General features: G+C 32.4%; 2 protein-coding genes across 2 annotated transcripts in view; one reads left to right on the top strand and one right to left on the bottom strand.

The window, feature by feature from the left end:
- LOC132721987 (nephrocystin-3-like) overlaps positions 1–11,417 on the top strand; it is a 42,507-nt gene extending 31,090 nt beyond the window's left edge. The window contains exons 20-29 of the mRNA XM_060706383.1: positions 328–450; positions 1,499–1,599; positions 1,961–2,058; positions 2,268–2,509; positions 3,222–3,297; positions 4,545–4,681; positions 7,004–7,244; positions 8,337–8,462; positions 8,999–9,124; positions 10,220–11,417. Coding sequence (XP_060562366.1) covers positions 328–450; positions 1,499–1,599; positions 1,961–2,058; positions 2,268–2,509; positions 3,222–3,297; positions 4,545–4,681; positions 7,004–7,244; positions 8,337–8,462; positions 8,999–9,124; positions 10,220–10,366 — 1,417 coding nt within the window. The 3' untranslated portion in view covers positions 10,367–11,417. The remainder of the gene's footprint in view (positions 1–327; positions 451–1,498; positions 1,600–1,960; positions 2,059–2,267; positions 2,510–3,221; positions 3,298–4,544; positions 4,682–7,003; positions 7,245–8,336; positions 8,463–8,998; positions 9,125–10,219) is intronic.
- A 4,616-nt stretch (positions 11,418–16,033) lies between these two features.
- On the bottom strand, positions 16,034–21,989 carry LOC132721979 (cadherin-7-like). The gene is made up of 5 exons (XM_060706371.1): positions 21,838–21,989; positions 20,677–20,953; positions 19,213–19,331; positions 17,912–17,977; positions 16,034–17,523 (listed from the first exon to the last, which is right to left on the bottom strand). Exons 1-5 carry the CDS (start codon positions 21,908–21,910, stop codon positions 17,279–17,281), a joined length of 780 nt encoding a protein of 259 aa, XP_060562354.1. The 5' UTR covers positions 21,911–21,989; the 3' UTR covers positions 16,034–17,278.
- Positions 21,990–26,985: the final 4,996 nt, after the last annotated feature.

Below are 26,985 nucleotides of genomic sequence, written 5' to 3'. Positions count from 1 at the left end.
AAACTTAACAGGCTTCTTCTCTGTGGTCATCTAACGTGATTGGCATCTGTCCCTGTCTGCCAGAAGAATAAGGGAGCAGTTTTTCATTTAAATTGGTGAAAACATGAAATATTTTAGCAGTTTTCTTTTTTTTTTGCAAAATGTTGCTTGCAAAACCTTTAAAAAAAAACCTTACCAGACAGTATGCCCATACTGATAAAAAAGCTTTAAACTTTCTTTGCAGTACATAAAATGTGCAGTATATGTTTTCTGGTCTTTACCTCTAATTACAGTTTAAACTTTATTGATTGTAATCAGTATAAAAAAGTAATTTATATAACATTACAGTGGTACGAAGGCAAGTTGTCGTGTGTCAGAAGAGTTACCATGGTTACTGTGTCAGGAGGGAGAAAAAGAAGATTTGAAATCTTGTATATTAGACATGTTTGTGTTCCAGAAAATCTGTGCAAGGTAATGTATCCAGGTGAAAATAAAATGAGCCGTGTCATGACAAAACCACCAACATAATGGGTTTGCGACCAGCATGGATCCAGACCAGCCTGCGCATCCGCGCAGTCTGATCAGGATCCATGCTGTTTGCTATCAGTTTCTATACTAGTTATAGAGTTTTTAAGCGAACAGCATGGATCCTGATCAGACTGCGCGGATGCGCAGGCTGGTCTGGATCCATGCTGGTCGCAAACCCATTATGTTGGTTTTGTCATGACACGGCTCAAATGATTTTTCACCTTATATAACAGGGGCCAGTAAAAGGCCTCTTCCAAATTGAAATTTTCTTTAAAATCATGCAGTTTTCACAATAATCTGAACTAATACCAGTTTTTTTTATTTCCCAGATTAGTTATTTTAGTGGTAATTTTCTCAAAATCAAGAGTTTTTAAAAGGCATCTTTTAAAATTAAGAGAGAAAAATCACTCCATGTAATTGTATCTTTATCTTCAATGTAAAAATTATATAGATAAAGTTATAAAAACATTATCTATTTCTTAAACAAGAACTCTGTTTCAGAAAATACTTCTCATCCATTTTATATTGTAATTGCTATGCCTGAAAAGCCCATGATAGGAAAATGAAAATTATTCTATACTATTCTACAGAAAATTAAAGGCTTGATTTAAAATAACAAAACAAGAGGGTTTGAATGATAAAATGTTTTATATATTCATGCGTAATTATAATAATAATAAACACTTTATTTCACGAAGGTAACTTATAAAGAAATACATATCTTATTTACAATATGGCCTTCAATTAAACTAGATAAAGAAAATCAGAAATATGTACACACATAAAAATATATAAACAACAAGCATTAATATTGACAGACACATGTTTAAATTGTGCGTCAAGTAAATATGTTTTTCATATCTCTTTTAAAAGCATAATTTATATGAACAAAGATTGTTTAATATAGAAGTATAAATTATTCCATACTTGCATTATTTTTGAAAGTTCCTTTAACGTATTTTGTATTTGGTTTAACATGTGTGTTTTGTAGGGGAAGATTAAGAGAATTATTACACTACTGGAGTTATATGGGTGAAGACAAAGCCAACATGGCAAAAGCGTATCTCTCTGCCACAAAACATATGGAGGACTGTAAGTTTGTTTGTTAACATTTCCCGAGCTTAATTTAATATTTATAATACTGAGCATTTGTAATGTTGATTTTCATTGGATAATTATGATATTTGTATAAACTATATAGTTACACTGCTGCTGTTAATTTATGAAGTAAAGTTGGTTTTTTTTTTATCAAATAAAGGAAGTTTACTGTGCTATAAATTTGTTATATAGATTATTGACAGATTATATGACCATATATTGGCAATATAACCCTCCCCTTACAGCCGGGGTTATATAATATGCAAACAACCATATACTTGTATATATGACCTGGTTAAACTTACTTTTTGTTTAATTACAATGTGGAAGTTGATATTTTTCTCCATTTTTACAGCTGTAAGTCAATATAATGGGCAGGTAACTCTACCAGATATTGCAGACTTGTATGAAACACTAGGAAAATTTCTCAAGGACCTTGGTCAACTCAATCAGGTAAGTTTGCCTTTTTGATGTTAATTTTAGGAAAGCGTTTGTCAACTGTGATCAGCTAAATTAATGTCACTTTATTATGCTCTGTTGCATACATCCTCTACTTTATAACTTATTTCCTCTTCTTGTAATTTGATTACATACAAATTAAACATAGAAACAATTTAAGATTTTAAATTTCTGTCACTGTATTATTTTAATCCTGTTTACAGGCTCTTTCAGCACTACAGAGGGCGTTAGAGGTACGAGAGACGGCCCTAGATCCAGATCATCCAATAGTAGCTCATTCTTTACATCAACTTGCCAACCTACACGCCCACTGGAACAAATACCCCACTGCGGAAGCTCTATTCAAGCAGGCGTTGGAAATATACCAGAACGCTTTCACTAGTGAACATGTTATGGTTGCTAAGGAACTAGACGCTCTTGCTATACTGTACCAGAAACAGGACAAGTATGTGCCATTTTCATTGCATGTTGTATCATCTGTTTATATTCTCTGTCCCTACTCAGGGGTCTGCTGTGCCTGAAATAATGCATAAAGAGGCATTCAAGGTCTTCCTTCCCAACACTAGTAAAGCAGGAAAGTCAGCTATATAACATTTACAGGGGAGATGTGACTTTACATCCAACAACATTTAAACTTTTTTGACTTCTGGAGTGAATGTAGAGTGAAATTTTATGTCTTAAGGATACTGTGTGAAAGTTAAACTGCAGCATTTCATATGTACTGACAGAAATAAATATTTTGTTCTTACATTAGGAAATACCATAGTGTAATAACCAATAGCTTTTCTGTTAGTCCAACAAATTGTGCATAAGGGTTTCTTATTATATAAATGATGGTCACACTTCTAACTGTTCAAGAGGTAAAGACCACCATCTAATATATTTTAAAATTGATCGATCCCGCAGTCAAAATAATAGACTACCTTTCTGTAAGCAAGGCAGGTTGAACAAAACTATAGGGCTTTTAGTTGGAACTTCTTATCTATCATTTATTACTTTTTTAAAGTTGAATAGTTAATTGTATAAATGCATTACTTAATAACAGGAGTGTGTAAAATAAAGTTTAACATTTTGTATGGAAAAAAGCAACACTTAGTAATCTATGAAAGAAATAATAATTTATACATTAAACTTGAACATATATATGTATGGTATAGGCATGACCAGGCAGATCCTCTCAGAAAGAAAGCTATGTCAATAAGAAGAGGTACCAGAACACCTAGATCAGCCACAGTAAGTTTTTATTTGTATGTAAGTTTATATAGTCATTTACCTATGCGTAATTAAGAAAAAAGCCTGTAGCTTGGCACTGTTCGGTTAGCTCAATAGGTAGGGCCCTAGACTGTGAATCTTGCAATCCAGGTTCGATTTCCGGACAGTGCAGGTCATTTTCGTTGTGATTAGTCATACAATCCTTTCTGCAATCATTTGCACTGTACCTCTGCTCTGCTTTGTAAAAAAAATATCAGTTCCTTGCCAAAGTGAACTGCTTGATGGCATGACAGCCTGCCTAGAAACAGTGTGGTGGCTGAACTGTGCTCTGGTAATTTCAATGTGGTTTACTGCAGTGATCTGAAGTGAAAACTACCAACACAACCACCAAGCCAGTATCTAATATGAACCACTATTGAAATGTGCTTTCCTGAAATGAACCAGCGCTATGGTTATATAGGACATAATCATGACCCAAGAAGAGCTTGAACCCATGATCTCACAGTTAAGAGGCAAATACTTCAATCCCCTCCCCTATACGTAGTACAACCTTCTTAATTCTGTAATAGATTCGGTATCGGGTTACAAAAATAAAAGAAGTTAATTTTGATAATTGATTTTAGCTCATTAAGCAACTTTTGACAGGTGATTCAAGAAATTTCAGAAAACAGAATACATAATTGACCAAATGTTTTAAAAAAGCTGCAGAAATAAATACTATTTTAATAGAGAATATAAATAATTTTCTGCAATAATTTTTACATGGTTAACTTGTGTATAATTGTATATTTATTGCTGCTTTACAAGGATAAAATACCAACTATTATTACAGTAAGTATCAATGTACTTTAGATTTATTACATCATAAAAATCATGCCAGTTTTGTTGTTGATTATGAAATATTGAAGAATAAATCTGATAATTTTTTATTATAAATGTGACCGATTCTTGTTGATTGATCACAAAATTTTGCTATACAAATCTAATAAATTAATCAAATGTGTGATAAAATTGTCATATTAATTTAAACTTATATAATTACATGCAATTTGTTTAAGAAATTTTATTGTCAAAATACTGGTTTAAACAACCAATACTGTAAAGTTGAATGATTTCCTTTCTTTCAATTGAAAATCCAGTTATTTTAACAACAAACAGTTTCTTATTAAAACTCCATTACAGAGGCCTTATTATACAATTGAAGTACAGGATGATGACTAAATATACATGTTATTATTTTCTATTGTTTTTTTTTTCTTTCTTTTAAGCCAAGAGCTCAGGGAATGGAACCTTTGCGTAAGCGGACTCTACAGCTGGAGGGTCTGTGTATGGGCTCAGACTCGGCTGACCTGGCCAGAACATTGAATGAAATAGGTGTACTGCATTATTTACAGAATGATTTTGAGTAAGTTTTCCATTGTATGAATGGTAAGAGTGCTATAATTGGCAAAACATTCTTAAAATCTTTAAAATCTTTATAGTTATGTCATTTTCATTTAGTCATCACCATGCTTAATCCGTAAAATGGAATTTCAAACTAGACAAAACCATTCATCATTTTAAGGGGAGATTTCAAAATATGTGCTAACTGAATAGCAAACAGTGCAGACCATGATCAAAAGGCATGGCTGTGCTGGCTGATCTTGGTCTGCACTGGCCACATGGGCGGAATCAGTGGCTGACAGCTGTCAGAGGGTTACTTCTGCAGGGATCATTCTGGTCAGGATTTTTAGTGAGAGATTTTCTCTCATTTGAGAAATTTTAATGAGAGAAATTAGATTTTCTTGAGAGATTTAATTTTCATGATGGGCGAGGTTGAAAATATAGAAATTTCTAACTTTTAAAATCACTGTACATATAAACATTGTTTATCTAATGAGGATATAAGAAGATGTAGCTCTGTTTATTACAGCGATTTTTGTTTTCACTTTTTTAACACATCCTATGCCTTTTCTTTTGTGAATTTTTAAACATAATAAAATTCTAGCTGTGAAAAATAAATATAACACTTTTATTCTGAAATATAAAAGAATTATACATGGATATCTACTACAACTATTATTTGCAGCCAATGTTCCTAATGGACAACACTGTACTGTACAGAAGTGATTGTTGAGATTTGAAGAATATTTTTTATAACCTTACATTTTGTTTTCTTTATGATTCTCTTCACACACCTCCCTCCTTTAAAAAAATATTCATTGAATATGTGACCTGAACACATAATGACAAATATCTCCATATCCACAAATATAAACAATGTATACCTAAAGTCATTTTTATTCATAAACATCATTTTAGTGTTATAAAACACCTTTAAATAACACTCAGCTTCCTTTTAGTATTTTTTTTTAATCACGACATCGCGAAAATATGTGACAAATAAATATTTGTCTGTTTTCTGCTGAAACATTCACAATTCTAGCTGTTGCTGATTGCAATAATATCAAATTTAATATTTTTGTTCAATAAAAGAATATTAATTTTATTATCGGCTACTTCATCAGGAATCGTGAAACAAATTTTTTTAATTTGTTCTTTACGGCAAAATTTACCGTGGTTGATGTATTTAGAAGACAAATTTCACCGGTATTTGTTTTTTACATGTCCATTTTTATGTTAGTCTGTGTCTAACAATTTTTATTAAAATAAATTAAAAGTGTTTTATGTAAATTCTCGACTTACAGAAAGATAAAGGTTAGCCATCATACCGTACGGTGAATTTGCGGTCTCCGATCAGCAATTATTTTAGGCTAAATAATTCAAAGTGTTGGACTACTTTTTGGATTTTTTTTTTACACCGATTTCATTAATAAACAATTTGAAATTAAATTCTTGATGGGAATCGTGAATTTTTCATCATATTTTTGTGTAACTTTAGCATTCTTTTGATTGGGATTAGACATTTTCCGGCTCAAATTGCCATGCGAGATTTTCTCTCATTTCACAAATTTCTCTGAGATTTTGGTGATTTTTTTGCGAGAAATCGCGGAAATCGCCCCCTAGAATGATCCTTGCTTCTGGTCATATATTTGGAAAGTTTCAGAAAAAAGAAAGCACAAAGTCATGAAGTATTTTTATGCAAACAAAATTTAACGTCTCCATGCATCTATTCAACTTCTATGTTTATTAAGGTAAGCAATGGTTCTATGTGTGTATCTTTAGTTTTATTAGAAATTTACAAACATTACTAGTAATCTTTCATGGTTACCTCCTTATTGTGTCATAGTTATGCAAGTGTCATACAAGCAAAATATGTACAATTATAATACTGCCTGTTTGTAATGTTGCTTTTATCTTGACATTTATATGAGCCGCGTCACGACAAAACCAACATAATGCGTTTGCGACCAGCATGGATCCAGACCAGCCTGCGCATCCGCGCAGTCTGATCAGGATCCATGCTTTTTTTCGCTTACCAACCCTATTACAAGTAGCAAAACTGATAGCGAACAGCATGGATCCTGAACAGACTGTGCGGACGCGCAGCTGGTCTGGATCCATGCTGGTTGCAAACGCACTATGTTGGTTTTGTCATGGCGCGGCTCATTATACACAGCTGCTGTCAATTCATGAAGAATCTTACTGTTTTCAGTATGATTATAAATTTGTTATAAATATTCCTGACAGGCTATATGGCCATATATAAATGCTTATTTGCAGTATAAACAACTTTTTAACTAATAAAATAAACTGGCGATAGTTGCAAATAAATTTTATCTTTCAGCAATGCTGAATCATTCTTTAAAAGATCTCTCGAGATGAGAGAGAACGTGTTAGGACCCGACCATCTGGATCTCTCCCAGTCACTTAACAACCTGGCCGCCTTGTATAATGATAGAAAACTTTACTCCAAGGCAGAACCTCTGTACGAAAGAACTTTGAAAATACGCATGAAGAATCTCAACTCTGATCATCCAAGTATAGCATCTGTGATCAAACATTTAGCTCTTCTTTATAGAAAACAGGTATTGTATAGCATCTGTGATCAAACATTTAGCTCTTCTTTATAGAAAACAGGTATGGTATAGCATCTGTGATCAAACATTTAGCTCTTCTTTATGGAAAACAGGTATGGTATAGCATCTGTGATCAAACATTTAGCTCTTCTTTATAGAAAACAGGTATGGTATAGCATCTGTGATCAAACATTTAGCTCTTCTTTATAGAAAACAGGTATGGTATAGCATCTGTGATCAAACATTTAGCTCTTCTTTATAGAAAACAGGTATGGTATAGCATCTGTGATCAAACATTTAGCTCTTCTTTTTAGAAAACAGGTATGGTATAGCATCTGTGATCAAACATTTAGCTCTTCTTTTTAGAAAACAGGTATGGTACAGCATCTGTGATCAAACATTTAGCTCTTCTTTATAAACATGACACTCCTAATATAAATGAAATACTGGTATGTCAAAAAACACAATAGTTAAATCTTAATAGCCCCCACATGGATTTTGTGATGTTAATCAAAATACAATATATATTGTTAAACTTAACTAGGCACCACATGAATTTGTTTTTTAATCATATACAATGTATATACATATAGAGGATATTCAAGTTTCTTCTATAAATACATGATTTATTTTCATCGAGTGGTATGAAAATAAATAGTTCACGGGTGGCAGTAGCCACGAGTTAAATATGATAATTTTCAAACCACAAGAGGAAACTAAATCTTGTATTTATAGAAAAAACTTGAATTTTCTGTTTATTATATACTTGTTTCCTTTTTAACCTTATAAATAAGGAAGAATTCCCTTTTAATTTAGTTCATTAGCTGAATTTAGAAAAAAGTAGTTCGGCAAGACACCAGTGAAAATACGGAAAAATATCAGTGAAAAATAAATTTATACAGTGAAAATACGGAAAATAAAAATACGCATTTTATTTCATCAATATTTCTCAATATCATTTATAAGTATATAATAAATGTATGTATTTGTGATACATCATTTATTTGATATATTTATGTGATATATCATTTATTTGATTTATTTATATGTGATATATCATTAATTTGTGATATATATCATTTATATCTGATATATTTACAGGGTAAATTTGAGAAGGCTGAACCATTATATGTACAAGCTGTTGAGATTAGAGAAAAGTCATTCGGACCTCAACATCCTTCTGTAGCCACAGCTTTAGTTAACCTGGCTGTTCTATACTCACAACAGGTATGTATACAGCTTTAGTTAACCTCGCTGTTTTATACTCACAACAGGTGTGTATTCAGCTTAATTTTAATCTTGATCAATTCTGTCCTGGTAATTTAAACATATTTGTTTTAGTTTGATTGTGATGTAGGTTTAAAGCTTATTTGAACCATTCTGAAGTCTGCACCCCTTGTGGCTGAGGGGTTACCTCTAAGAGTTGAGGCATCATTTATCACTGTGATCCTAAAAAGTTTCAAAGGAGTCTCAATTAATAGCCAGATTGTTACTTTGAATCATGCCACCCTCATGGAATTCTGCGGAATTCAAATCAAATCAGGAATGTTTTTATTATATCACCAGCTAGCGTTCTTTACATAACTTTGGTGATTCAACTCGAAATGTCCAGCTTTATCCATGCCAATGATCTGTGTGGGCATGTTATGTCTTTATCTAGCAGTTAAACTACAGAATTTCACCATCGTCATCTTAAGAGTGTTGATATGACCAAGCCAGAAAATAAAAAAAATGTTTCAGTGTAATGTTATTGTTATTTTTAGAACAAGCATAATGAAGCAGAACCATTATATACTAGAGCATTGAAGATATATGAGGAGAGTCTGGGAGCACACCATCCTAGAGTAGCCGAGACACTACGCAACCTTGCTGTTCTTAAATATGATCAAGTATGTATATTATATATGCCAACTCTTTAGAGATATCTTGAGCATATCTCAAAGAATACTATAAGAAAGGTCATGTCTCTCAGGATGATATGAAACCTATTGGTACAAACAATTTGACCATGCCATAACAAAATACAAAGTTGTGCAGAAGGAGTTAGATTATTTTAGATTCTGTTTGAAATAATTAACATTCTTATTCTTACTGTTTGAAAGTGTTTTGTTTAAAGTCTGTATAGCAATAAACATGTATGTTCTGGTTAATCTGGTATAAACCAGTTAAAACTAACCTGAAATGGTTTTTTTGTTTTTGTTTTTTTTACAACTCTGATCTATAGAATAACAAGATCTATATAATTATAATAATTTATATGATTTATTTGATTTAACCAATGAAATATTGGTGCTATATCAGCCAAATATATTTCCTGTTTGTGAAAAACAAATATATAAAATAAATATGAATGTGGGCAGAGCCAAAACTCATATTTGTTTTTTGGGACAACTTTCTCAGATATTTCTCTTTTGCAATGAGTAGCTTCAGCTATTCATTTCATCGTAGGAAATTATCTGGTTATGTTTTTTTTCAAGACAGTTATGGCTGTGATAAATTGTGTATTGAATTTGAACCATGTCACTCATCTATAATTAATCTATCTATAACTGGTGCTGTTCAATTTCAACTACTAGGTCTATTCATAAACAGCTTTTTTCCTGAAGGTAATATTGAATAAAAATTATTTTTTTCGTGAAATATGGAATTTATTTGCGCTTAACATGATAAAATTCTTTATAATTCTCTCGCTGTTCCGGCTTGTGAAAATGTATGGAATTTTATTATGTTTCGTGAAAATATATTCCATATTTCACTCAAACGAAAAAATATGCTCTTAATATTGATGCCATGATAATCAACTTTCAGACAGTTGAGATGACAATATATTCATTTTATTCATTAACATGTATCTTTTTACTTGACCTTAAGATCTTATTAACATGAATTCACAAGTTAAATATTATTGATGAATTTTTACATTTTAGAGTTTATTATTACTTAATTAAGTGACAGAAATAAAATATTTTATCATTGTTTTACAGAAAGATTTTGAGACTGCAGCTAAACTGTATAAACGTGCAACAGAGATTAAAGAAAATGACGGTTCCTATGCAGGGAAAGAGTTAATATCCCGTCGTAGTTCAAGTGGAGAAACAAATTCAACTGTTAAAAATCTGTTACATCCTTGATAATCATGAGACAGCCATCACTAATGTGAGGCAATGAACATTTTATTAATCAGCGCAAAAAAACTTGTGGGAGATGTTTATTTGACACTGCAAAATCATTATCATTTGAGAGGAACTAATTTTCGTGGTTTATCGTGGATAGGTCAATCAACGAGTTTAAGATACAAAGAAATTTCTTTTTATCTTCTGTAAGATTATTGCATGACATTACATGTATTTACATTTTTACCTTTTGGTAAAATAAACTGTCCATGAATTTAAGAAAACACAAACATGTTATTTGTGACAATATCACGAAATTTCATGCCCACAATCCAACAAATTTTCATTCTGATTGCTGTAAGATTATTTTGCATGACCTTATTTGGAAAAATAAACAGTCCACGAATTTAAGAACACATGAAAATGTTTTTTGTGACAAAACCACGAAATTTCATGCCCACGAAATTTAGTTAATTCACAGTACTCAATATGAAAACTTGGTATCAACACAAATCGTGGTAATCATATATTGCCATATGGCCTGTACTTACGCCTGTCAAAGTTTACCTGTACATTTTTCATATTCTAAAAATATACGCACTGTTAAAACAATATAACATCAAATCGTGATGAATTCCAACTTAACTTTGATAACTTTTGCAAAATTATTATGGAAAGGTTATTGAAAGAAAAAGAGATTTAGTCAGTTTAAATAATTGTTTTTCTGTTAATGTCTAATTTTACACTCTTACTACATGTAGTAGATGTTAGTTGATGACCTACTTAAGTTTGTTGTTGACATAGTATGTGGAAAGTGTCTAAAGAAAGCTTATATAATGTAACCTACTTGATCATGCTATTTTGTAACTTGTTAGGCAGTAAATAAAGCAACAAAACACTTTTACATTTTGAAGAATCATTGATGATAAAAAAAAGTTATTGCTCTTTTTATATGTGAAACATTTCCAGAAGCCAAAATAGGTGAAATGACTTATGTTTACAAGTGATCGAAGTTGTTAACTTTGAAATACTGCATGAATATATTTTTTTATGTCATTGAATAATCCGTCCAGATTTTGGAATATTCTAAGTTTTACATTATCCGTCCAGCTTCTAAATGTTTATTTTATATTTTATATTTTGAATTTAATGTACACAATGTGTATGTGCTGTGTTTTAAATGTTTATGCATAAATGTAAGAATTTTGTTAAGGTAAATGTTAGAATTTTGTTACAGTGAATGCAAGAATATGTTAAATCTATAAACCTTTCTGTTTATGTATAAATGCATGAGTTTTGTTGAAATAGATACAAGAGTTTTGTTTAAAGCTCTAAATCTTTACGTTTAGACATAAATATAAGTTTTGTTTTTTATTTCTTAACCTTTATATTTATGCATAAATTAAAGTTTTCTTGAAATAAATGCAAGAGTTTAGTTTTATCTTTAAACCTTTACGTTAATGCATAAATGCAAGAATTTTGTTAAAGTAAATGCATTTTTTTTTAATCTATAGACCTGTATGTTTATGTATGAATACCAGAGTTTTGTAAAAATAAATACAAAAAGTTTTGTTAAATCTCTTAAACTTTACGTTTAGAAATAAATGCAAGTTTTGTTTCTATCTCTAAACCATTATGTTAAGACATAAATTCAATTTTTGTTTTATCTCAAAACCTTTACATTTAGACATAAATGCAAGTTATTTTTGTTGTTTTTTTATCTTTAAAGCTTTATGTTTAGACATAAATGAAAGTTTGTAAAAGCATTTGTAGCTGAATTAAATCTGCTGAACTTATGTTAAGGATTGGTGCTAATTTGAGATTAGAATTATTCATTGTTTATGTCAAAAATAATTGCAGCCATCATTCATGATCAGGTCAGGTCCGAGATTTAAATCAACTTTGGTTCTGTTTTGGATCACCATACAAACACATCATCTTGTTTTAACTGCTTACCATAGGTTTTTGACAGTTCATCTTCTTCATAACAAAGCCCAATGGAAAAATAAAGATTTGATTGTTGCTGAGAGAGGTGTTGCTTTATAGAAAGTTGAGTTTACTTTGAAGTCTTAATTAATTAAAATTTGGGAGAAATTGAAGCAGTACTTTTAAAGATGGAGGTTATGGAAAGGTTGCATTGTCCTTTTTAGCTCGACTTTTCTATGAAAAGGGGAGCTATCCTACTCGCCCCGGCGTCGGCGTTGGCGTCACACCTTGGTTAAGTTTTTCGTACCACCCCACTTTATTTCAGAAGTATTACAAGTATGGCTTTGAAACTTACCATACTTGTTCACCATCATAACCTCCATCTACAGACAAGAGTACATAACTCTGTCAAGGTTTTTGACAGAATTATGGCCCTTTTTTGACTTAGAAAGTGTATTGAGCTTGGTTAAGTTTTTTGTACCACCTCACTTTATTTCAAAACCATTGGAGGTATTGCTTTGAAACTGACCATACTTGTTTACCATCACGACCTTCATCAACAGACAAGAGGACATAACTCTGTCAAGGTTTTTGACAGAATTATGCCCCTTTTTGACTTAGAAAATACATTGAATATGGGTAAAATCCACTTATTGCCTTAACCCTTTGAGATATTGCTTTGAAACTTTTAATGCTATTTCACATCATTACCCCCATCTGTACGCAAGAGAAGGTAACTCTGTCAAGGATTTGTTTTAAAAATTAAGGCCTTTTATCGACTTAGAATCTTGGTTAAGTTTTTAGTACTAAATATCTTAATGCTCATGGCCATTGTTCACTTTAAAAATACAGAGATTCTTGTATTGCCTTTTACTGCAAAAACTTTTTTTATTGGCAAGCAATAAAAAAGTCGAGCGCGCTGTCTTACGGACAGCTCTTGTTTTTAATATTCTTTTTGTTTTATAATAAATATATAGAGGATAATGAATTTTGTGTAGATTTAATACCAAATTTATTGAATGAGTTGAATAACATTATGTCATGAAGCCTCTGGCAAATTGTGAAAAACTATATTTATGTAACGCAAATGACGTTATGTGCACCGTCGCGTGCACCGGTGCAATACCATTTTTAGGGAGTCATAAACTTGGCACGGGTATGTGATAAAAAAATTTATATGACATGTGTATGTCAGGGTATACAATTCTTTATTTTTGCCAGGTTTAATTGTATAAGTGATATTGCAGACATGTATGAGGTTACTTTTAGGTATTTGTAAGGCTTGAACACATAGGCTTTATATTGTGTTATCTGTGATAAGTTTTAGAATTATACAATTTCATGATCTACACTTGTTTTAGAAATGTTTTTAAAAGCACATTATGCTGCAGAAATGAATAAATCTTTACTTCTTTAGAAAAGGCCAAACATTAGTTTTATTTTGTTTAGATAACAGTTTTAGAGTTTGTTAGATGTTTGTTATCTGTAAAAATAGCACCAAAATGGGAAATTATTTGCCAGAAAAGTAGCAAAATGTAAACAAAGTAAAAAAAAAGAGAATATCTTTTTATGTTTGGGTATATATTCTTATTTTTACAAGTTATATAGACAATGTTATCTGTTTTTTTTAATCTACAACCATATAATAAGTTTAAAAAAAACCTTTATCAAAATTTTACAAAAAAAATTATTTCAGGTTTCATTGTTTTGTAATGATTGACAAATTCATTTTTTTATTTTTTATATTTTTGCTTGTTTGTGTTTTGACAATCATGTTTACAGTTTAGTCTTTCAGTTCTATGTCTTATATATGTGTCACACACGCACATACTTGTATATATAAAGTTTGATGTGATCTATTAATATAAAACAGCTGGGGCAGTTTTAATACTTTGAAGTGACCTACATTTTCTATATTAAACAAGGAGTTATTTTTCAAATTTTCATGCAATTAAAAGCTGCAAATAAATTGTTTTCCAGAATGGTTATAGAAAGATTGGTATTAAAATATCTAGGAAAACATATTATTATTATCATTAAAATATCTTATCAGGAGACTTGTTGTTATTTTTAAGATTCCTTATCAGAAAAGATATTGATGTATTAAAATACTTTGTAAAACATACTACGAAAAAAAAAGAACCAAACAATCACAATTTTAGCTCACCTGAGCACAAAGTGTTCAAAGGTGAGCTTTTGTGGTGACAGTGTGTCTCTTGTTATTCACAACGGCTAATTAATGACATCTTCTACGTGGCATGTAGTATCACAATGTGGTCCTCTACTTAAAAAGTTATATAAATCATGCCCTTGGAATCAAAATTGGTCCTTGCATGGTTGTCACATAATTTAAAACTACATGTAGACTTATTAAGAAAATACATATAAGATTTTTGCTTCTAAACTACAATATCGTAAGCTAGGATTTTGGCATGTATCATTTCTTAGTTAACGACTACTAAAGTTATTTAAAACTTGATCCTTGGTCCTTGAAACGTGGCCTTTTGGTCTAAAATTTACACTGTAGTTTACATAGTTTAGCGCGGAGGAAGATAGTCTAGTACTGGTGTAACTCTCCAGGAACGGTGGTAAGGAAACTACCCGCCTATATGACTGAAATACTGTTGGGGAAAAGACGTAAAATGAAACAAATAAACATAGACTTGTATAGTAAAGATGTCTTTATGAACATCTTGGAAACAACAATGCCCTGAAACTTAGATATTTGGCAGAAAGCATCACCTTATGGTGCTCTTCACAAGTTATATTAATCATGCCTCTTGGTTAAAATTGGTCCTACCCTCTGGATCACTTTAGTTTATATAGACTTGTATAGGAACATACATGTGTCTTTTCTTGGCTTAGATAAATGCCATGTAAGACAATAAATTTCATGGGTAACATGGGGGTCACTTGGTTCATGTTGGCTCATATAGGAAAACACATTTACGTCTTAATATTGAAATGCTTAGGGTATAAATTTCCTTGCATGTAGCATTGCGTTGCGGTCCCTTATGTATTTACAAATGGTTTACACATGCAGTTTGGGTCTAAAACGACCGTCTAAAATTACCTATAATTACGGTCGCACGGACCTGCACTAGCAAATATGTATCTCAGTTGAGTAGTCTAGGGCCACCGTGACTCTCTTGTTATCTTCTTTGCACCAAGGGAGTAATTGCCACTATTTTATATTTTCTGCAACAAGCAAGTATTTTCTAACGATTTTGTAAGAAACATAAAAGTTAGTTTCCTTGAACAATGGAACTATTTACTCTCGATATAAACGGGACGCTCTTTATGCTGCAGATGTAACAGTAGGCTATCAATTAGATTTTTAAAAAATGCAATCGCATCTTCTTGGTCCTTTCCAAACTCGGATAATAACGTTATTATTGATAATAGCCGAGATGTTCCGTGTGTTTGAAACACTTTTCCAGCAAAGTTAAAACCATAAAACCATAATATATCATATTGACGTAATAACTGCTCTTTTCACTTTCCATGTTTTATATTACTTTAATATCATTCGTATGTAAAGAATATGAAAATTGAACGCGCGCTTACGTACTACCATGCGCTGCCTTATTCAGTTAAAAACAATTATTTGCGAAAATTTCACATTTTTTTAGAAACACATTCGGTTGTCACCTATAACCAGCTATGTTTGATCGAGGGGTAATTTATAGAATAACTGACTGAATGGCTGTATGAGAACTACGGGAGGGACTATGTTAGGATATAAATTCAAGACAACTCTTAAACATATATAATCATTTAATAATCATTGATAAAGATACAAAAAGAGAAACACCTACAAGAAAACAAGCATAAAACCCAAGGAAAAAATCTACATGTACAGCATAAAATGATTTCAAGACAAAACGAAATAAATGCAAACAAACTCATCAAGACTAGTAAGTATCACATTTGCATATACGACCTATACTATCAAGGGCAATAAATCCCGCTAGGATATCAACATATCGAGCGCGTGTAGCAAGGGCCATAAATCCCGCTAGGATATCAACATATATCGAGGCCAGGTACAAATCTGTGCTAGCAAGGGCCATAACTCTCGCTAGAATATCAACATATCGAGGCCGGGTACAAATCGTTGCTAGCAAGGGCCATAAATCGTGCTAGGATATCAACATATCGAGGCCGGGTACAAATCTGTGCTAGGAAGGGCCATAACTCTCGCTAGGATATCAACATATCGAGGCTGGGTACATTTCTGTGCTCTCGGCACGTCATTAGTATCCTCAGACCTCCGTCATCCTCTTTAAATCTTATGATTTACATTTCGCCTGTTTTAATCCGACATTTTTTAGTGTAATACCCATAATCATATTTTATGAACAGATACAAACCATCTTGTGGATTATTCATTGTTTGTATATAAAACTGACATACATAGACCGCTATGAATTTTACAGATAAGTACGCCGTACAGATAAAAATAAATCTTTAAGCATTTGAAGTAGAAAAACAAAATCTGGAAAAAAGTGATCTTCCGAAAGTCTATAATGTTAATATTTAAAGTTTAAGAACGCGTGTAAAAAATCATTTTAGTATCAGCTTACTTACTGCACTTCGTGGGTTTTCTTAAACTTATATCATACAAATTTACCGCAGAAAGGGCCCGACAAGCATCGCCCCTTCCAGCCAATATCGTATGCAGCGTCGCCTGATAAAGTTGATATCAAAAGATCAGTTTATCAGATGATATCCAAGAGGTTTCTTATTATTGAAAGTATATTATATACATGTATGCGGTTTAATTTTCAAGCTTCGATGATTGACTTCTGAATACTGGTCAAATTGCAGTTATATATATATGTCATTTTTTTGCTTAATTACAGCATATCTGTAATGTAGTGTAAGAACTTAATTGTATGTGTCCCGTGTATTTCCTGGCAACGTCTACAAACTCTTCAACATCAAACTTCTGTTATGAGATTACTATTCTAATATCTCCTTGTATGAAAGTTTTCTATCAGGTTAAAACAGTTTCGCCAGAACTGCCAACAACAGAGCCGGAAATGCGACAGCGATATGACTGGTTCCACTGCTGCACGTTTTCACAGTGACACTTACGGTAGAGGTACCAGGTGTTGATTGACTGACAGTGTCTGATGCCAGAACGATCAAAGAATATGTACTCTTTGCCGTCATATTGAGGGACTTCTTGTTAGCCACTGCCATCACTCCAGTGTGTGCTTTGATGATAAAGTCAGTATTACTACCTGTTTTTTTGTGTAAAATAATGGAATTTGAAAATAAAAGGACGGGAAAAGCAAACAAACAAAAGTAATAAGGCAATGATTTGAGTCATTTGTAATTACAATTTTGATTGAGTATAAATTTTGAACGATATTTTTTTGCAAATTTGAAATCTTCAATAAAAAGTTTTATTTGAAACCTGTTTCCACACATAATAAAGTCGCAGTAGCAATTAAATTAATTTTGTTTTCTAAAATAGCGTGTGCATGTTTATTACATGTTGATACAGTAATATATGTTAAAAAAGATCTTTAGATTAATATGATATTCACTAAAATAGATCATTGATTTGTCTCGAAGTGAGATATCATAATAAATTGAACATAACATGTTATGCTCTAAATAAGTTACCTTGAAACTTGTACGTGACGTTACTGTTTCCGGGGTCGGTTGCTTTCAATGTGGTCACTAACGTTCCTGAAAATGAAATATTGATAAAATGCTTAGATATGTAATATTTTGTTTCACCTCCATGTAAACAGTATAAGATACCTATCAATATTAGAACAGTTATAAAAAGCTAGAAAGGCCCCATGCCCACAATTATGTTTGCGCGACGTTAAGACCCATTCATGTATAGATCACACTGATTTGCCATTCTAATAAAAACTTTATAATTTGTGTAAACACCTTTAGACGCTATATAATAATACAATAACTAATTTGAAAATTAAAGCTGTTGGAACTGTATTTGAATCTTATTAGCCATCGGTCTGCTTTCGAAAGCGGAGTAAACGCAATCGACCGGTGCAGACTAATATTATCCGAAACAGACCCGCCGATTAAACACGTTTTAGATAGGCGGCTAAACTGAGTGGTTTACGCGTCGGCCTAGTAATCTGAAGACTGAGTTCGAACCTGGCGGCGAAACTGTGTGGTTTGCGCGTCGGCCTAGTAATCAAAAGACTGAGTTCGAACCCAGTCAGAGGCAAGCCGTTGTAAACCTTGAGCAAGAAACTTTACACTAATTGCTTAGTACTGGTTAGTTTCGGGAACGGATTCGAGAGTCATAAAGCTTATAGATTCCAACACAATCGAACTTAAATATTTTTTTACAAACTATTCATTAAGTCAGTACTTCTTTTGAAAATTTCCCTAAATTGATAAAACAACCAAACCGTGATTATTCGAATTGCCGGGGAATGAACATTTACTTCAAATAATTGATGGGTTGGGATATTCAAAAGCGGAATATATAGTGATATACGACAACTGCTCATTTTTGATCTACCTCAAATAATGCTGGGTATTCGAATAAAGGATTGTCAAATAACTGTGTTGCACTGTAAGTCCATTAGTACGATATTTAACAGGGTTTTGGTTAATTGAATAACTTGTACTGGTGTTATATGAGGAGATATCATGTGGGCTCGAGATTTCGGTCGGAAAAAAGCATGACACAATAACCTTATTTCCAAATACTGTATAAGTAGATATATCCACGTGTCGAAAAATTAACAAATCTAAAACAGCAGACATTTCGCGTGAGGAAATATTAGCGAATCGTGCAAGGGCAGAATTATATGACAGCTTGGTTGATATTTACACTAGAGGGGATTTTATTGTCGCGTCGCTAACTTAACCATGCATTTATACAACTTGAACTATACTTTATAGTTTATGAAATCATTTGACTAGGCTAGTATACTTACCCGCACCGGCTCCATCACACATTTGATTTTTGTAAGTTTTTGATGAAAATACAGGCGGTGAGTTTGATAACTCCAGTGTTACATTAACAGTACCATTTGTTGCTGTTGTGTCTGACGCACTGTAATATCAAATCATGGTAAACTTTTATTCTTTTTTAGAAAGAATAAAACAATAATTTTTCAAATCTTAGCAAAATTCAACCTATTTCTAATGCACCCCTTCTTTGCATTTTTTTTTCAAATTTATGAAGAACAGAACAGAACAGAACATATCTTTTATTCTCCCAGGTACAAGAAGATATCATATCGTACAACATGGGGTTATTACGAAATTTACTTTAACATAAAATTATACTGTATCCGGTCAATGAGTGTTACATTGCTACAATCAAATTAAGCTTCATTGTGAGTTAAGTTTCTTTGTGTGACGTTAAGCAACAATTGTATCATAGTTTGGAGACCTTTCTGTTGAAAATGTGTCAGGGTTAAATCGTATACATATACAGGCACAGTGCGTTAACTGGAGTGCGGGTATTAGTTACCCGCACTCCAGAGCATGCCCATTGATTGGCTCATTTTTGCTGGGGTTTACATATTGTGACGGCAGTGAAAGTGAAATCGACAGAAATGTCATATTTAGATGCTCGTTCATTGGTTCATTTTTGCCGGGGTTTCATATTGTAATAACAGGGAACGTGTTTTTATGTTTGACTATGATACAAAAGAGAAAGAACACCAAAACACTCGGTAATCTGATTAATACTCGGGGGGCTACGCCCTCTCGTACAAATCAGATAACCTCGTGTTTCGGTGCTCTTTCTATTACATAACTATTGTTTTCTTCGTCATTAATCAACGCATACGTGTAAATAAGAATCTCCTTTTTACAGAATAAAAACAAGTTGATGCCGAGGGGCAACATGTCGAGCCCGCTGTCACATCTGACCTTGAGATAAGACTTCTGATCTAGTCAAATTACATGCCGTCTGATGTTGAACATTTGTGCCAGATTATTTCAAATTCCATCAGTTTGTGATAAAGTTGTGGTGCGGTCAAGGTTTGTTGCATTGGACTTAAAGTATGACCTTAACCTTTGACCTAGTCACACAATTCATGCATATGACAAGCCATCTCATTATTGTGAACATTTGTGTTCAGTTATATGGAATTCCGCCTACTAATGACAGAGTTACAACCTGGTCAAGCATAATCGAACGGACAGACGCACGGACGCACGTACATACACCGAACTGACAAAAAGGCTTTGTTAAAATACAACGTGTTACATACCCAATTATAACACTACACGTTTATAACATCGCTTTTCATTGGATAATCGTGAATAATAATAATAATAATAATAATGATAATGATAATAAAGATAAATAATAATAATAATAATATAAAGCAGCAGCCTTATATAGACAATATAAGGATCAATAGAATGATAAAATGTGTATTTACCTTATTCTTACAACATACGATGGTCTCTTCTCAAAATCGAGAACACCTTTGGCAAACTTGATGGCACCACTAGTCTTGTTGATAGTAAACATTCCATCTTCTGGTTTGCACAGCATGACATACGTTATAGATGCATTATTTGTGTCGGATATTGCTGTTACATTAATGCCTGTGAGATGTCCCGGTGTTAAACTTTCCGGTATCTCTGGAGCAGCCGTTCCAGCTCCATCCGCCTTTTTAGATATACCTGGAACTGTCCACCCAGTTATAGCTGCCTCTAAAATACAACATCATTTGATCAAAATACATGTACATAGTAGACTAATTAATAATAATGTATGTCAATTCCTATATTTTGTATTTTGGAAAAAGTACTTATGTCATCTCAGCTATCAATTAAAATGAAAGACTTTGCTAAATTGAGAGTAGCCGTTGCCCAGTTATAGTTGGTAATGTCCATCCTCTTATAGCTGCCTCTATTAAAAATCATCATTTTCTAAAAAAATGTAAAGGGGTATTAATTTATGTCGTCTAGTATAAAAGGAAAGTACTTATGTGAACAACTAAATACCGTATTCGGGACAGGGCGCTTGAATGATTAAATGCTAAAATTCGCCTATCCACCTCCCGAAATGCTTTTTAAAACTCTAATTTATCTATTCATAACGATTTATAACGTTAATTACCGTACGATTGATGAAAGAAATTTAAGAATCGGCGAAAAAAAAACAAAAAAACAAAAACAAAAAAACAACAACGATATTTTTCTATACCTACGTCTTGGGGTACTGCTCCAACACTGTAGTGAGTTAAAATCCATTAAAATGAAGAATGAAAATGAATCAAAACAAGTATTTTTATTGTTATCCAATCTTATAGAAATGATTATAGTAAATCAGTCTAAAAAATAGAAAAAAAAAACACAAAAATAAGACATTTATAAATAATAAATAAATCGGATTATTTGAAATTTCTTCAAGATCTTCATGTGAGAAAGGAAAAATAATTCCGTATTCTGCGAGTTTTATTTGCCGCTATTCAGACAGTGTTAATTAATGAAATTGTAACAGAATTATGAATTGTGTAAGCAAATGTCCAGATTGAAAGAAAGAAAAATCTTTGTAAGATATTTAGCATTCTGATGGTTATGTAAAACATTACCTGTATTCCACGCCAAGAAAACTAAACCACACAACACATGGAACATCCTTGGCAATGTATTTCTGTGAAACATAATGCCTGTTTGAAAACTTTAACTCAACAAACCTTAAAGAACGATAGGCGGCATTTAATTTATAGCATATTGTTTTATATGTTGCCATGGGAAAGCCCCGAGACACAAGATGATCAACTAAAATATTTGGGTGTCGACGAATGGAACTCCCGAATAGGCTGGGTTTCAGGCATGAATTGACCAATCGCAATTTTCGTTCTTTCCGGATCATTCGTTATCGATAAGGTGTCCCCGGATGTTAATCGACTTGCATTTGTTATGTAATATTTTACAATTTAAGTTATTAATGTGGACGAACTCACTGCAGATAACAAAGAGACATTGTTGTATCATGTTTTTACTGTGCCTTTTTTGTTAAGTAAAATGTTTAACAAGTTTATTTGAAAGCAATATTCAACAATAATCTGAACATTGGTTTCCCTCAATGGAAAAAAATATAATTGCTTTATGCTTATCTGTCAAACTGTGCATTGTTATACTATAATGTTAGAAATAGAGGATATTGAATGAGTGTAAGTTCAATACTGAATTTATTGCACGAGTTGAATAAAATTATATTATGCGAGCCACTGGCGAGCTTAATATTATTTAATCCAACGAGTCCAATAAATTCAGTAATGAACTTACACGAATTTAATATTCTATTTAAATTATCACATACACAAAATAAAGACCATTTAAAGTGAAATAAGAGTCATTTTTCATATAGTATAACGCTAACATTTAGTGCGTTTTAAACTATGTTTGTATAACGCTAATGACGTCACGTCAAAATATATGCACGGCCGTGCAATACCATATTTACGGAATCGCAAAATTGGCACGGGTGTGTGATAAAAATTAATATCTATTTCTATTCCATCATGCTAATGCGGCGTTGAACTTCATTGCACATTGAGCGTAGAAGTAAATTTCCGGGCGTCATTCGGTTAAATGAAGTCATATCTGACGTCATACGACGTATAAGCTGTCCCTTTTTATGCTGTGCATGTATCGTGTAATAGTGCGCTTGACTGCAATATCTGTTTGAACACAAAGTCGAGGCGGCGGCGGCGCCACCAACACTACCACAACCACCAACTACAACAACAAAGCTGGTTTTTTTCTAATGTAAATGTCAAATACGTTTTTATTATTGTTTGTGACCATATAGCATCTTCTTTTCTGTTTTACCCCATCATTTCATCTTTATTTTCTTTATTCAACATCAACGATATTATTTGTGCACGGAACATTACATTTTGGCAAGTTTCTATTCTGTACTGGTTAACTTACAATACATTTAAAAAAAAAGAAATCAACAACTCGATTGTATCTTGGATTAAAAAGCTTTCGTAGTTGTCAGGTATCTCTAGTAAATATTTGTTTTGCCTCCAAGTTAAATCATGTCATTTTGATTACATTGTATGAATAAATTTGTTCTTGTTGTTTTTTGTTATTGTTTTGTTTTTACACAGGTAAAAATATAAATATACCCATTGTTATAGTGACGGCGTCTCCTGCAAGGTCCAAAACACTTCATGCTAAATTATGGTTCTCATTTCATCTTCGGTAAAATAACAATCGTATATTTTCATGTGTTTTTTATTTTTCGAAATTTAGTTGAATAGAAAAATAGAAAAGATATTAATCAAGTGTGCGTCTGATAAATTCTAATAATGAAACATGTAATGAAGCGCATGTCTATCAAATTTAAATCTGTTGTTTTTACTTAACTAGGTGCGAGCATATAATATCATTTTAATAAGAAAATGTTTGAAAAAAAACAACAACAATAAAACAAAAGATAAATAAATAAAAAAATAAATAGATATAAAGATAAATAAATAAATAAGTAAATAAATAAATAAATAAATAAATAAATAAATAAATAAATAAATAAATAAATAAATAAATAAATAAAATGAATGAATGAATATAAAACTTCTAAATTAAAAGAATGCCTTTCTGTCATCCGGGTTGGTGGTCACGTGACATTTGTTTATGGTAACATAGGATCACCACATGGCTTAAAGGCATTTGCTAATTTGCTAATTTATATCTTTCACTAATGAGTCTTGTTGTTATTATTCAACTGATATTGTTACAGTATGATTAATATGTAGAAAGAATATGAATACACAATACAATACGATACGATGCGATGCAATGCGATTGGATGCGACGCGACACGACACGACATAATACAATACAATACAATACACTTTATTTGCTTTAAACATCATATTAATAACGTATCTAGCATAATACACTGAAAGGTAACATAGTCAACTGCAACAAAGCAAAACAATAAAATGTTATAATCATATTAAGGTTAGCGAAAGGGTATTTGTTTATATAAGCATATAACCATTTAATGAAACATTGTGTGTTTGTATGAGAGACTAATAAACGATCATAGAAAAAAGAAAATTGCCTTAAAAGAATATATATCAGCCTTGATTTTTGTTTAATGTAGTATTCCGAATTTGAATAGTACATGTGGTATGAACTTTGGGCTAACCGTATTAGAAATACAGAGTTACTAATGTATGTGTTATAAATCCTTACATATTGAATTATATTGATTAAATGCCTATGCATTTAGGTGATCATGGTAAAATTTCTATGTTTTATTTAAAGTACTTTAATCCTCAACAACCAAACCCAAATGATTTGCACTAGCAAAAATGCAAATTAAAACAACTAATCCGTCGAAACAGTTTAATCTCTCGATGAGTAGCTGTTTTGTCATTTGTTTCAGGAGCACTCGAGTAGTGGTGTTTTATCTAAACGAGATTGTCATTCATCGAAATGACTGATTCTTCTCTGTCATAGCGATTTGTTCCTGTCATATTTTTTAGCACAGAATGTTTTTATGTAAAAGATTCGCAAGAGTCTGTTCGAGTATATATAAAATGCAACACTTTCCTTGCAAAAAAGAATATATTTTTCTAGAAAGGAGTCTCCTTGGCTCAAGTGTGTAAGTAAAGGGAGGCTTAGAGGATTGCTGGGTTATACAAATATTAACACGCTTACCAAATATGTTTGTTTGTAAGCTGAGAGGGTTGATGGCAGTGCTATGTGAGAAATCAAAGGAACCTCCTACAATCATGTTTCGATGGTCTGAATAAAATGGGGCATTTATTAAAAAGCAATGCAGAAATTATGTAGATAAGTGCTATGTAATAGCGATATCTTCATACACAAGGTAACTTTTCATTTCAGACAATATTAATGTCCCTATAAATCTTTGATCAGAAACGAAAGCGACGCCACCAGTATTATATTTGCGATCGGAAAAGGCACCAAATCAACGATATCTCGAAGTAGCACACCCCCACCCGCCCTTTCAGACATATATGCATTAATATGTATAAGATAGCTGCTATCGTGTCTCTTTATAAAAGGACGTATTGTAATACACAGATTTAATACTGTGTTTATATTTATGTGTCTTGACAGGTCCAAGAACGTCTGGCTTTATTCTTAGGTAACTTCTAAGTGATGATGTTTATAATAACATGCTGAGAGCGCGCGTCCACATAGTTCTGAATTAGTACACACATTGAAATTTGACGTACGCTGCCAACACATAAGGCTACCAATTAGGGATCAGTCAGACATCATTTAAAAAATAAACAACACTTTATGATCAACAATTACGGTCTCTTAGACATAATACAAAAAATACTTCAAGAGTATAGGTTATTAGCGTTTAATATGTTGAGTTAGCACTTCAGAATCAAATTTAATAAGACTATCCAGCTACACAGAATACGGCATCAACTGTCCCATTCCAGAAACGTGGTATTACGGTTATGCGAGGCGCCACATTGTTAAATGTTACTATTCTTTTGACAAAGGCTAAGTGGCTACTAATTTGTGGACTAACATCTTGTTGAATAATCCCATATTTTGGCGAACGTGGGCCGCTATAACAACTCACCTATTTCAGTGAGCGCCATTATCATAAGATAAAATCAATAACTATTAGCTTTACATAAGCGTTAAAGCATGAGACACTAATGGGTGAATGTTATGACATCTAAATGAAGAGAAGTATTGTACGCCAAAAGATCTATAATTACACTCTGTGTAAATCCCTGCAGTATACAATATTCGCTATACAGCCATATGTGGAGGGACACAACGTGCTGGTCCGTCGTACAATGGTAGAGGTTGGACCTGAGTGGGGCCAGTCGGTAAGACTAGTTTGCTACAGAACACTAGGCCATATTGCAGATTTTTGTGTGAATCACAGATATACATTCATATATTATACTCAACGAATGGGTATATTGATTAAGAGAGTGTAATACACCCGGCAGGTAGAGGCCTGGAACGAGTGATAACTTCGGCCCGTTCTCAATAAGTAGAATAATTGTGACCGACGAGGCTTTAGTGCAGAAGGCCATAGATTCATTAGAGCCGATAAACTATCAATCTTGGTTCTCGTCCACTACATCTGTACGGTAATTATACTGATCATTAAAGTTAAGACTTACTTGGAATCTATCTATATGAGTGAAGCAAAATACAACAAAAAAAATTAAAAAAAAACAAGATAACTTCAGGTCGGAAGATCGGTGCTACTTTTCATCCTAAAATGCAATGCAGTTATTCAATGGAGTATGCTTTAACTGGTTTGTGTCGATGTAATCAAATTTATGTAGCAGTAGAATCTATAAGCAACGGATACTGAATTTTTTTCCGAACTAAAATTAGAGTTACGTATTAATTAAATCATGATTTCTAGTATAGAAAAGCTTAAAAAATGGTTGAGTAACTATATACGCTATGAAGCTCTACATAATAAATAACTAAAAGCGATTCGTAGTCTAGCACACCTAACTTCTAATTTATAACAGCTTAACTTAATTTTGATGAACGATAAAAATAATCAAGCGCATTGTGATCGCTGTGCACGTGTAATGTTCTGCGGGCTGACTAACTAGGCGCCACCGGGCCGCAAACTCAGTAAATAGCTCACGTGACAACCCATGCACACTAATCAGTTTGGAAAGTCAATAGTCACGGCATTCTGATTTACATAAAATAACACAAAATTAGTAGTAACAAGTGTATTTAAGAAA

This window comes from Ruditapes philippinarum, unplaced genomic scaffold (assembly GCF_026571515.1).
Source record: "Ruditapes philippinarum isolate M1 unplaced genomic scaffold, ASM2657151v2 ctg1589_1_1_1_1, whole genome shotgun sequence".
NCBI classification, from domain to species: Eukaryota; Metazoa; Mollusca; class Bivalvia; order Venerida; family Veneridae; genus Ruditapes; species Ruditapes philippinarum.
This window is presented reverse-complemented; position numbering and strand designations above follow the sequence as displayed.

What these genes read in the sequence shown, in the direction of transcription:
- LOC132721979 (XM_060706371.1), bottom strand. Translation starts at nt 21,910, where the DNA reads ATGTTTCACAGAAATACATTGCCAAGGATGTTCCATGTGTTGTGTGGT. An exon ending in TTTCTTGGCGTGGAATACAG is followed by an intron (nt 20,954 to 21,837) that starts GTAATGTTTTAC and finishes GTTGTATTTTAG; the next exon opens with AGGCAGCTATAACTGGGTGG. An exon ending in CGTCACGTACAAGTTTCAAG is followed by an intron (nt 17,524 to 17,911) that starts GTAACTTATTTA and finishes ACAAAAAAACAG; the next exon opens with GTAGTAATACTGACTTTATC.